Source organism: Phocoena sinus, chromosome 20, assembly GCF_008692025.1.
Source record: "Phocoena sinus isolate mPhoSin1 chromosome 20, mPhoSin1.pri, whole genome shotgun sequence".
NCBI lineage: Eukaryota > Metazoa > Chordata > Mammalia > Artiodactyla > Phocoenidae > Phocoena > Phocoena sinus.
Genome location: NC_045782.1, coordinates 57741671 through 57755368, shown reverse-complemented (window position 1 = coordinate 57755368; position 13698 = coordinate 57741671). Strand labels below are relative to the sequence as shown.

Genomic DNA, 13698 nt, shown 5'->3' with positions numbered 1-13698 from the left:
AAAATACATACTATACTGCTTATGAATATCCTTCTTCATGGGAAATTCTTACTACTTTGACACAGTGTAGTATGTGATAAAAAGCAAAGGTTTTCAAATCAGATTGAACTTGGATAAAGTCTTTCCACGTCTCTTTTTCTCAGACCCCATGGCGTAGTTTGTCCGGGATGCTACAACAAAACACCACACATTGGGTGGCTTATACAAAACAGACATTTGTCACAGCTCTGGGTGCTGGAAATCAAGGTCAAAGCAGCAGCGTGGTCGCGTTCTGAGGGACATCCTCCTGGTTTGCAGCAGTGCCTTCTCACTGTGTGCTCACGGTGGAGGGCAAGGGAGCTCTCGGGGGTCTCTTTTATAAAGGCCCTAGTCCCGTTTCATAAGGGCATTAATCACCTCCTAGGGGCCTCACCTCCTAGAACCATCAGCCTGGGCATTAGATTCTCAGCTTGTGAATTCTGTGGGGACACTGGCATTCAGAGCGTAGTACTCTGTTACCCCCATGCCGTCACTTCCTCTGTCCTCCACAGATCTCAACTTCTCTCTCATAGTTCCTGTGTCATGACCTTTTCCTGGTGCCTCTGGGAGAGTTCTTCCATCTGATCATATGTACAGTATACAGTTCTCTTCTCTGGCTGTAGCTGACCTTTTCTTTCTCCCATCATTTCCACTTCCTCATTCTTTTCTGACTTCTTATTTCTGCTTCGTGTCTCTAATTTCTTTGCTTACCCTTTTCAGTATATTTTTATGCATATATAGTCACATATATATATTTATTTTGCTTTTAAAAAATACTTATCCCCCTGTTGCAGTTATACTGCTGCAGGTAACATATGCCATTCGTTGTTGTTGCTTCTCGATAGTAGCTTTGCTCCTCAGGGATCCTGAATTTGGCCAGTGAGCTTGTATTCCCCAGGGACTATCAGATAGTCTAGACGGTCACTTCTCCTGAAAGAGCAAAAGGCCAGGCTTCAGCTCCCGACCTGCTGGATGAGCTCCTAGAAGGAGGAGAAAGAGGTTAAGGACCCTCAGCCAGAGCACCTCATTGCTGCACCTCCCCACTCACAACTCCTCCACCGGGAAAATCTGCTGCCCAGGAGCTCACCTTAACCTCCTGGACAAAATGGCAGTAGGAGGACGCAGTTTTCTAAGGTCGAATGTCATTAGTTCTGGAAGCTGGAGGGGACAGTGCACAGCGTGAGTGCCCAGGAAGCTCCATGAGTGAGCACCTGCTTTCTCCAGCTCCTCTCGCCCCAGCAAGGCATCTGCTTGCCTTGACCAGACTCAGGGCAACACCATGTTGGGTTCTTGTTTCCAACACGGCAGTGGGACAGATGAGATTGTCCCAGGGCTAAGCAGGGGGAGGCGGGAGCAGAGAGCAAAGCTTGCTTCCCATCCCGCTTCTTTCAGCTTACGGGTTCCGGGTTTTCTTCCCAGACTGCAACCCCTTCCCCTCCACAGACGCGTGGTCTGCAGTTCAGGACACCTTTGTCCTCCCCAGGAGCTCCTTGAAGTTTGTTTTTCTGTTGTTTTTATTGTTGTGGTGGTTGTCGTTATTAATATCTCAGACTCATGCCTCCTGTGGTTTCTCCATGGTTGATTCTGGGAAGCAGAGTCAGCAGCCCATCCTATTCTGTCGTATCGATATCCCTGAGTGTTTTTAAAAGATTATTTTGTCCCCTAAAAACATAACTGTTGTCACTACCTAAGCCTATCTGCTCTCAGAAGATTTCTCTTCTGTTTCAGAACGTGATTAAATTGACCGTCTCTTCTCTTCTTACGCCCAAATATTGTGTTCAAAGGGGAGGAGTCTTAAAACAAGGAGTAGAAAGCAAGAGACTTTGTTTTCAGGAGAATTGGTTTAGAGCTGTGTACCAGTATCCAGGTATCAATACATCCATGAAACAGGAGAGCAAATGCACTTAAAAAGCCTTTTATATAAAGTCCTCTTACACTCTTCCCAGGGATCATCTATTTCCAATCAGCTTTTTTAGGATAAAAATGGAGCACCCTGTCACCTCCAGCTCCCAGTCTCAGATTTGTTATCATTCAGCCATTTCTTCTTCTCCAGCATAAATGCGTTTGACCAGCCATCTGTCATTCCTGTCTCTTCTGATCTAGTGTCGAGAGGGGGCAGGGCCAGTAGCTGAAATAGTATGAACTAACCCCAATCCAAGGTGAAGGAAACTTTGGATTTTAACAGTATCCGTCATGTTGGCTTACTTAGCACCTGTCACCTTCAATGAAGTAATCTGCATCAGATGCCAGGCGCAGTCAATACTCAGAGTCTAGCAATTATTATTTAGCACAGAAATTGTAAAATTGTTAGCGTTCAAAATAAGTGAGTGCAGGATTTTTATGGCAAATGGGGTAATCTCATATTGTAGGTATTTTGGTTTTTAAAGCAACTTCTCAGTATTTGCCTTTGTATCCTGTTCCCATCATCCCAGTGTAACTTTTGTCCTTACTGTCACTTTCGGGTCTTCTAGTTCCCGGTCAAGGAATTGTTGGTTTATACGGTGCTTGTTGAAGTACATAGTACCTAAAACAGTTATCACTGTGTTTCAGAAAATGCTGCGTTCTTAGCTAATGCAGAGACAATAATAGTAATAATAACAACGACAGCAAGTCCCCTTAGCCTGGACTAACTGTTCATCTGGTAGCATGGCATGCTAGGTTCCCTGATCTCCTTCCCCTCTGAAAACAACTAAAAAGGCTAGATACAATTTTCTTTTTTAAAGAACATGTTTTTGAGTGTATTCACTAGCTGTTAAGTTAGGTAGGATACTCAGATATCAACATCTAAGTGAAAACAGAAACCCAGAGGTGTAAGCAGAGCACTGAGGCAGCTCTCACCTTGAGGACCTTTTCTAAAACTGAGTGAACTTGAACTTCAGTCTGGGGCCTCTTATTGGGCACAGGGGTAAAACAAAGTCCAGGGTTTGCTTAAGGTAGAGGATCTAGGCCACTACTGTGCATAAAGCTGGGACACCAAGGGCCACAGCCACCATGTGCAAGTGAACTAGAAACAACCTTAATGTTGAGTGGGGTGCCCCTGAAAATTCATAACCGTAAGCCAGTGCTCGTGGATGTGTGATTCCTGAATTCGCACCGTCACCGTGTCCTGGAAAACGAGTCTGAAGCCGTCCAGACATGCTGACATCTCCAGGGCCCTGTCAGAGTCACATGATTGCCAGAGGACCACTTTCAATTCCAACAGATACGAACTTGCACTTAAAAAGAACAACAATGCAAAACGGTAGGAGAAAAAACAAAATACCATGAACCAGGGTCTTAAAAGTTTTTGAACAGCAGAATGAGACCTGCAAAGGCTTGAGAGGCTGGAATTATCAGCCACAGAATAGAAAATAGTCATAGTTAGTATATGATGTAAACTTAAAGATTTTAAAGGAATTGAAAATACTAAAATGGCAAGGGCGTTTAAAAATTACCATGCATATTTGTAAAAAAAAAAATAAACTCCTAAAAATAAAACAACTGAAATTCAGAATCTGAATGGATTTGAGAGCAGATTACACACAGAAAATGTCTAGAACGTAGGCGAGAGGAAAAGATGAAAAATATGAAAGAGAGGTTAGATGAAATGAAAGAATGGGAAGATCTATGTACATCACGTGAGTTCATAAGGAGTGGAGATAGAATGGAACAGAGACATTAAATTAATAGGTTAAGCCTGAGAGTCTTGCAGTAGTTATAAAAAACAGAGCCAGAGGAGGGGCATGTCCCAATCAGAATAAATAAAAACATATCTACACTTAGAAAAATTAAAAAACTGAAGAATACAAAACACAAAGAGAAGATCTTAAAAGCAGCCAGAGAGACAAAAAAAAATTACCTTCCAATGAATAGCAGCTGACTTTTCAACAACACCCCTAAAAGTATTTTCAGATTAGTGAAAACTGAGAGTGCTTGCCACTAAACTTCTTTAAAGAACTTAAAGGGTGCGCTTGGGGCTAAAGGAAAATGCTTGTATGGAAGGTCAGAGTTGCAAGAAGGAATGAGGAGACAAGACAGGGGGAAATATATGGATATATCTAAGCAGCTACTGAATAATTAGCAATTTTGAGTTGATAAAAACGAAATAAACTGAAAATAACAACTCTAGCATATAAATATGGGAGACTGCTACAGGACTTAAAATGTCCTAAGTCTCTTTCGTTGTTTAAGGGCATATAAAAAAATAATTAACTTTAAAATTTGATAAGTGAAACATGGGTGTTGAGGCCTCTCACTGTGAGCACTAAAGAAGATACAGTGTATCACTTCCAAACCAGAGAGGAGAAGAAAGCTGAAGGAGGAAAACATTTATTCATTTAGAATAAAAGAGGGAAAAGGGGGGAGAAAAACAAAACATACAGAGCATAGGGCAAACAGCACAAAATAAGAGACAAAATAAAGGCGAATATGTTAGCATGTACAAACTAATGGACTACATTGGAATAAATGCCCCATTTATTTATTTATTTTTTAACATCTTAATTGGAGTATAATTGCTTTACAATGGTGTGTTAGTTTCTGCTGTATAACAAAGTGAATCAGCTATGTGTATACATATATCCCCATATCTCCTCCCTCTTGCGTCTCCCTCCCACCCTCTCTATCCCACCCTTCTAGGTGGACACAAAGCACCGAGCTGATCTCCCTGTGCTATGCGGCTGCTTCCCACTAGCTAACTGTTTTACATTTGGTAGTGTATATATGTCAGTGCTACTCTCTCACTTCGTCCCAGCTTACCTTTCCCTCGCTGTGTCCTCAAATCCATTCTCTACGTCTGCGTCTTTATTCCTGTCCTTCCCCTAGGTTCTTCAGAACCATTTTTTCTTTTTTTAGCTTCCATATATATGTGTTAGCAAACAGTATTTGTTTTTCTCTTTCTGACTTACTTCACTCTCTATGACAGACCCTAGGTCCATCCACCTCACTACAGATAACTCAATTTCATTTCTTTTTATGGCTGAGTAATATTCCATTGTACATATGTGCCACATCTTCTTTATCCATTCATCTGTCGATGGACACCTAGGTTGCTTCCATGTCCTGGCTATTGTAAACAGAGCTGCAATGAACATTGTGGTATGTGACTCTTTTTGAATTATGGTTTTCTCAGGGTATATGCCCAGTAGTGGGATTGCTGGGTCAGATGTTAGTTCTACTTTTAGTTTTTTTTTAAGGAGCCTCCATACTGTTCTCCATAGTGGCTATATCACAGTGCAAGAGGGTTCCCTTTACTCCACACCCTCTCCAGCATTTATTGTTTGCAGATTTTTTTTTGATGATGGCCATTCTGACTGGTGTGAGGTGATACCTCATTGTAGTTTTGATTTGCATTTCTCTAATGATTAGTGATGTTGAGCGTCCTTTCATGTGTTTGTTGGCAGTCTGTGTGTCTTCTTTGAAGAAATGTCTATTTAGGTCTTCTGCCCATTTTGGGGTTGGGTTGTTTGTTTTTTTGATATTGAGCTGCATGAGCTGCTTGTAAATTTTGGGGATTAACCCTTTGTCAGTTGCTTCGTTTGCAAATATTTTCTCCCATTTTGAGGGTTGTCTTTTCATCTTGTTTATGGTTTCCTCTGCTGTGCAAAACCTTTTACGTTGCCTTAAGTCCCACTTGTTTATTTTTGTTTTTATTTCCGTTTCTCCAGGAGGTGAGTCAAAAAGGATCTTGCTGTGATTTATGTCATAGAGTGTTCTGCCTCTAAGAGTTTTATAGTGTCTGGCCTTACATTTAGGTCTTTAATCCATTTGGAGTTTATTTTTGTGTATGGTGTTAAGGAGCGTTCTAATTTCATTCTTTTACATGTAGCTGTCCAGTTCTCTCAGCACCACTTATTGAAGTCTTTTCTCCATTGTATATTCTTGACTCCTTTATCAAAGATAAGGTGACCATATGTGCGTGGGTTTATCTCTGGGCCTTCTATCCTGTTCCATTGATCTGTATTTCTGTTTTTTTGTGCCAGTACCATACTGTCTTGACTACTGTAGCTTTGTAGTATAGTCTGAAGTCAGGGAGTCTGATTCCTCCAGCTCCGTTTTTCTTTCTGAAGATTGCTTTGGCTATTTGGAGTCTTTTGTGTTTCCATACGAACTGTGAAATTTTTTGCTCTAATTCTGTGAAAAATGCCATTGGTAGTTTGATAGGGGTTGCACTGAATCTGTAGATTGCTTTGGATAGTATAGTCATTTTCACAGTGTTGATTCTTCCAATCCAAGAACATGATATATCTCTCCATCTGTTTGTATCATCTTTAATTTCTTTCATCAGTGTCTTATAGTTTTCTGCATACAGGTCTTTTGTCTCCTTACGTAGGTTTATTCCTAGGTATTTTATTCTTTTTGTTGCAATGGTAAATGAGAGTGTTTCCTTAATTTCTCTTTCAGATTTTTCATCGTTAGTGTATAGGAATGCAAGAGATTTCTGTGTAAATGCCCCATTTAAAAGACAAACTTTGATGAGATTTTTAAAAGAAGTTTCCAAAATATATGCTAGTTATAAGATATATAGCTAAAACTTGAGGGTACAAAAAGGTTTAAAAGCGTGGATAAAAATATACCACACGGGCTTCCCTGGTGGCGCAGTGGTTGAGAGTCCGCCTGCCGATGCAGGGGACACGGGTTCGTGCCCCGGTCCGGGAAGATTCTACATGCCGCGGAGCGGCTGGGCCCGTGAGCCATGGCCGCTGAACCTGCGCATCCGGAGCCTGTGCTCCGCAACGGGACAGGCCACAACAGTGAGAGGCCCGCGTACCGCAAAAAATAAAAATTGTACAACTGGCCATCAAGCAATCTCAAAAATTTTCAAAGAAGTAACGTAGTATAGAGTACATTCTCTGGCCACAATGCAGTTAGAAGTGAATAACAAAAAGACAGTCATTAAACTTCACATCCTAAATTGGTCGTTGTCCCTCTAAAATTTCATATCCACCCAGAAGCTGGGAGTGTGACTCTGTTTGGAAATAGGGTCTTTGCAGATGTAATCAAGTTAAATGAGGTCATGCTCGATTAGGAGGAGCCCTAAGTCCAAGGTGACCATTATCCTTATAAGAAGAGGGAAATTTGGACACAGAGATACAGACACACAAGCACAGCCACGAGGAGATGGGGGCAGAGGCTGGAGCAGCGCATCGAGAAGGCAAGGATGGCAAGCAGCCACCGAAAGCTGGGGGAGACTCTGCCTCAGAGCCTCCAGAAGGAGCCTGCCCTGCCAGCACCTTGCTTTCAGACTTGCAGCCTCTAGAACTCTGAGAGAATAAACGTTGTCTTAAGCCACCCAGCTTTTCGTACTTTGTTGGGACAGCTCTAGGAAACTAGTATACCCCATAGGTTTGGGAATTAAGAAACATACTTCTAAGTAGATCATAAGTCAAAGAAAAAAATAAAAATGGAAGTTCAAAATGTTTTGAATTAAATGGTAATGAAAATGTCGTGTATCTAAACCTAAGAGATTAAACTTAAGCAATGGTAGAGCGGTATTTATAGTCTTAAGTTTATATAAATCAGGAAAGAAGAAAGGATAAAAATAAATGAGTTAAATATCCAAGATAAGAAGTTAGAAGAATAAAAAACCCAAGAATGTAGAATGAGGGACGTAACAAACGTAAGAGCAGAAATCAATGAAATAAAAACAAAAAATACAGTAGCAAGTACTAGACGAATCTTAGAAACATAATGTTGCCTATTTGAAGAAGCAAGCTGCAGAAGAGTACATGTAATATTCCATTTACATAGGTGTTTGAAACAAGTAAAACTAAATGTGATATATGTGGTAAACGATTTTAGGTAGGATCTCTGTCTGAGCTAGAAGGGGTGGCATGGGATTGGAGAAGGAGGGAAGCAGGAGGAAGGAAGCAGTGAACTTCCTTTGTTTGGTAGCCTTTTGCAGTTCTTCTTTTACGGCTCTCCTAGTCAGATCCTGTGACCATTTTCCCATTTTTAAAAACAAGGTTATTGCTGACATGGAGGCACAAGTCCACAAGTTGAGAGAAGAGCTGATCAGCGTGAACTCCCAGCGGAAGCAGCAGCTGGTGGAGCTCGGTCTTCTTCGTGAAGAGGAGAAGCAGAGGACTGCTCGGGACCATGAGGCTGCCGTCCACAAACTGAAGGCTGAGTCAGAAAAGATGAAAATAGAGCTGCAAAAGACTCATGCCGCTGAGACAGAGATGATGCTGGAAAAGGTAAGATGCCCACCTGGATGTGTTAGAGACAGTCGAGACCCGTGTTTGAAATCCACTGATGCCACCGTTATATTTAATCTCGAAGAGGTAGGTGGTGGACTTAGAATTACTCTCCAGTTGATAAGCCATTCAAATGAGCATTCTAAGTGTCTTGCTGTGTGTCTCAGGGAGTTTCCTGACTTTTCCCTTGACTTTTGTGGAAGGGATTGTATGGAATATCCCTTCCATAGTTATTAAACATACACTGTGAGAAAAGTGTTATAATATTATCAAATATACTGATTAGGAGTATTTGGGCTGTAACCTTGAGTTTTTCCTAAGGTAAGACTAGGTTTCAGATCTTTCTTATGTTGTCTAATGGTCATTTCTAGATTTTACAGTGTTTTATGTGTCCCATAGATGATGACATATTTTCCCAGATTGATATTTCAAATAAGGGACTTTCTTTAGAATTACACATTTTTGAAATATATGTCAATATAATGTTTACACATTTTGAGTTGACTTACATTCCAGAGACAGCCTCAAATATTTGTTCTTCTGGTGTTCTGGGAAGGTGTAAATATTTTAATCAGGTAGTAAAAGTGAATTGCTATTAATCATGACAACTGTCAACTGCCCCTTGAGTTCTTTAAGACCAACCTCTATCCTGGGATCAAGACACTGGGAAAGGGGAATTTAAGAATCTTCTGATTTTATTTCTTTCCTACCTCTTCCTGATCGTTAAATGGGAAGCCTTCGTAGAGCACACCATGCCATTCTTGGTGCTGCTCTACTGATTTTACCTGGATCGTGGCCCTAAGGTGCTCACTTTGCATCAGTACCGTCATTTACCTGAGGGTCAGATTTCAGCAGACTGGGCCCATGGCAGCCTGGCTCTGAACCCAGAGATAAACCGGAAGAGGGCTCTGAAGAGGCAGGAGTGAAGAGGCAGGAGTGCACCTGGCTTCCTGGAGGGACCGCAAGGAGGCCGGTGTGGCTGGGAAAGACGGAGGAGGGGAGGACGAGGGGCTGAGGTCAGGGACGAGGCCTCTGGGGACGGACCGGGCCCCGTAGGGCTGTGGAGGCCACTGCAAGGGCTTGGCTTTGACCTCCATAAGTAGAGGAAGCCTGGCGGATTTGGAGCAGAGGGCTCTCGGACCACGCCCGCCTGCCGAGGGTGAAGGTGGAAGTGGGGAGACTAGTTAAAAAGCTATTGCAGTGATTTAGACCAGAGTTGAGAGATGCTGGGCTTGGCCAGTAGCACTGAAGGTGGTACACGGCTCCGGCTGGGTTACGGTCTGATGGTCTGCAAGCAGAGCTGACGGGATCTGCTTTGGGTTCAGACGTGGGAGTGAGGGGCGGGGGGTCGGGGAAGAGGCGGAGGGAGAGAGAACGTGTGAGTGAGTCACCCAGCGTGATTCCAAGGCGACTTGCTGGAGCCACGAAGCAAGCGGAGTTACGTGCCCTTTGCTGTGTGTGAGAGACGGCGAGAGCTGCGCAGGCCACAGGGACACGACCTGGCTGAGGGCCCTTCATACCCCAGTGAGGATGCTAGCGGTCATTCCATCAGAGCAGCGCGGAATCGTGCTCTTTGATACCAAAGTATACAAGGTGTCAGGAACTGGGGAATGTCCTGATACCGAGTAGTTTTAGCCCCCTGACAAGCGCACAGGAGAGACCGATGGGGAAGCTGCTGGGCACTGACACACACCGCACCTCAGCTCTGCTCACTGCCACCAAAAGTTCAAAGTATCTCCAAGTAAATGTGCTTAAATGGCACGGATACCAGTGCACCTCGATTTTTTAAAACACTGGACATAGTAAAGCCAGACTTATAAAACATACAGTTTAGGCCTTCATTTTCTTGAATCATGTGTTCACATTTCAAAGGTTTCTTTTTAATAGGAGATGAATTTTTCAAGTATAGGTTTATATATGTTAGTAACGAGTTGGCAGGTTACAGATAATAAAAGAAATTAGTATTAGAAGCCATCAGTAACTTCTGTGGCAAGTATTTCTTGAATATTTTCTATATCTCAAAGGCATTATCCCAGGCACTTTGGGGCTACACAGAAAAAGGGGAGAAAAGGCACTGTCCTTAAGCAGATTATAAAACAGTAGTGGCTGCAGGACACACACACGTACACAGATACCTGTAATGCAAGGCAGAGTGTGAACTGGGGGGAAATGATTTTCTATTAAGAAAATCAGGGGAAATTACCTGGAAGAGATGGATGTCACTTGAACTGGACACGGGTAATGTGTAGGATTTTCTAGTAGGTTCTAAGCCACAGGAATGACAACAGCAAGAGCCATGTACGTGGCATAGCGGCTACCAAGGGAGAGTGGTCAGCGACGAGCCTGGAGACAACGGGGGGCGCCGGAGGCCTCCGAAGCTGTGGTGGGGATTAGGCTTCACGGGGTAACAGTGAGGAGGTACTGAAGGGTTTTTTTTGTTTTTTTTTTTTTTTTTTTGCGGTACGGGGGCGTCTCACTGCTGTGGCCTCTCCCGTTGCGGAGCACAGGCTCCAGACGCGCAGGCTCAGCGGCCGTGGCTCACGGGCCCAGCCGCTCCGCGGCATGTGGGATCTTCCCGGACCGGGGCACGAACCCGCGTCCCCTGCATCAGCAGGCAGACTCTCAACCACTGCACCACCAGGGAAGCCCAAGTACTGAAGGTTTTTAAGCCATGAAGTGTCAAGATTCAAGCGGTTATTAGGAGAATCTTTCCAAGGTGCCATGGAGTAGAGGTAGTTGGCACGACTGGATTAATCCAGGTGACAGGTCCCCGAGGGCACCTCAGAGGTACGGGAATGTGGTGGGGGCCTCGTGGTGAGCACGGGCCAGAGGAGGCGTGTTTGAGAGTCAGCCCAGCCAGGGCGCCGATTAGACTTGTGAGGTGTAAACCCCGCCCTGGATGAATGGGGAATGTCGCAGTCTCTGGTCCGGGGAAGAGGATAAAGTCGGTTATGAACGTCAGTTGCATTTGGACCCAGCTGTGACGTTCCCTTGCGGTCGAAGGGACGTCTGTAGCTAATCCCAGGAAGAGCAGGACCGGAGGAGTAGCTCCAGAATGGAGCCTGCGCAGGGAGAGTACAGACGGAAAACCAGCAGCTGGGGAGGACTTCATCGGTGAAGTCGGAGAGATGGTCCAAGAAGGGCCCTTACGCCTTACGGTGAGAGGGACGCGAGAAAGAAGGCATTTTCATGGGAAGGCAGGAGGAGAGTATTTGGAAGGAGGCTTGCCAAGAATGCGACAGAAGACCCGGAAGGATGAGGGTGAGAGAAGGGCCCCAGGATTGGAAACCGAGAATCGTTGATGACCTTGGACGGATCGCTGCAGGTGGCGGTGTGGCCGGAGCACGGCTGCAGGGGTCAGGGAGGGGGGAGCGAGGGGTTGGAGATGAGGGGAAGCCTGACGCTCCAGGGAGGTGTCACCCGGAGAGCAGCGGGAGTTACGGAGGGCGCTTAGGTGGAAACACCTGGAAATGCCTGGAAGAGGGAGAGAGAGACGAGAGACCCGCGCACCACTGCGGCTTGTGACCCGAGCGGCGAGGGCGTGAGCGCGGCAGGCAGGGCTCTGCTCCTGGGACCCGCCTCGCTCTCCCTGCCTGGGATGCTCTCGCGCACGTTCTCCTATAGTCGTCCTCCCGCTTGTCCCCCGCTCTCCTTGCAGCCCCACCTCTAGCTGACGTCCTGTCCCCCTCCCTCCTCAGCACCTCCCGAGGTCTTCACAGCTCGTCTCACTCTCTGAATACATCTTCATTTTTTTACTTATTTGCAACGCCCACCCCCCATTACATAACCTCACTAGCAGGACCTTGTCTGTCTCGTTCATTTCTGTACTGCCAGTGTCTAGAAAACTTGGCCCATGGTGGGTGCTCACCTGTGTATGTTAAGGAGGGGATGGCAGGAGCCGTGACTTTCTAGGGGGAAGAAGGAAGGAGAGAATTGGGAAGGATACAAAGGAGTCTGTGACGAGACTTGAGAAGAGCTTCTGTCTGATGTCATCTGGATCCTTAGTAAAGTATCACCGCAGTCTGAGGAATTTCAAGATGAGCGGGACCCCCGGGCCTCAGGCTGAGATGGTGGCTGGGATGCAGCTGAAGGAAGGGGATGGAGGGAACGTGCACGGGTAGGATTGGGGTTCCGCAGGGAGAGAGCAGAGCATGGCGGGGTGAGTCTGGAAGAATGGAATGCCCTGAACTGAACTGAGAGCACAAGTGATACAGGAAGATAGAAGCGGGGTTTAAGTGGAGTGATTGTAGCTGACGTGGATAATGAATTAGAATGCAGGCACTTGGTGGCATCGGGAGGGCCTGGGGGACAGGAGGAGAGCATTAAGTTGCCATGTTAGTGCCACGAGTTCCAGAGTCCGTATGATAAAATAAGTGCTCTGCTCTTGATGCGAAGAGTAATTTGCGTTTCCCATCGATGTATATTTTTCCTTAGCTAGTTGAAGGAGTTCCGCACGCAGTGAGAACAGCACTGTGAGTTCCCTGAAACAGTCCTTGTGAAATATTCGTTTCCAAAGCTTCAGGATCACGCATGGTGCCTCGTACAAAGCAGGCATTCATACATGTTAAGTGAATAAAAGAATGATGATGAGCTTAGAAATTCAGTTCTACAGTTTCTGCTACTGTGAATGGCAATATGAGTAAATAAGAAGTTGTCGTCGATTCATCCAGGCTTTCCACCCAGTGTGTGTGCTCTGGGTGGGACAAGATACATCATCCAGGCTTGCTTTCAACCCAGTGTGTGTGCTCTGGGTGGGACAAGGTACATCATCCAGGCTTGCTTCCAACCCAGTATGTGTGCTCTGGGTGGGACAAGATACATCATCCAGGCTTGCTTCCAACCCAGTGTGTGTACTCTGGGTGGGACAAGGTACATCATCCAGGCTTGCTTCCAACCCAGTATGTGTACTCTGGGTGGGACAAGATACATCATCCAGGCTTTCCACCCAGTGTGTGTGCTCTGGGTGGGACAAGGTACATCATCCAGGCTTGCTTCCAACCCAGTATGTGTACTCTGGGTGGGACAAGATACATCATCCAGGCTTGCTTCCAACCCAGTGTGTGTACTCTGGGTGGGACAAGGTACATCATCCAGGCTTGCTTCCAACCCAGTGTGTGTACTCTGGGTGGGACAAGATACATCATCCAGGCTTGCTTTCAACCCAGTGTGTGTACTCTGGGTGGGACAAGGTACATCATCCAGGCTTGCTTTCAACCCAGTGTGTGTGCTCTGGGTGGGACAAGGTACATCATCCAGGCTTGCTTTCAACCCAGTGTGTGTGCTCTGGGTGGGACAAGGTACATCATCCAGGCTTGCTTTCAACCCAGTGTGTGTGCTCTGGGTGGGACAAGATACATCATCCAGGCTTGCTTTCAACCCAGTGTGTGTGCTCTGGGTGGGACAAGGTACATCATCCAGGCTTGCTTTCAACCCAGTGTGTGTACTCTGGGTGGGACAAGGTACATCATCCAGGCTTGCTTTCAACCCAGTGTGTGTACTCTGGGTG

General features: G+C 45.4%; 1 protein-coding gene across 18 annotated transcripts in view; it reads left to right on the top strand.

The window, feature by feature from the left end:
- Nucleotides 1-13698, top strand: part of CEP112 (centrosomal protein 112) — a 426576-nt gene that overhangs the window by 251493 nt on the left and 161385 nt on the right. For all 18 annotated transcript variants that reach the window (XM_032616346.1, XM_032616345.1, XM_032616350.1 and 15 more), the window contains one exon: nt 7962-8192. In XM_032616346.1, coding sequence (XP_032472237.1) covers nt 7962-8192 — 231 coding nt within the window. The remainder of the gene's footprint in view (nt 1-7961; nt 8193-13698) is intronic.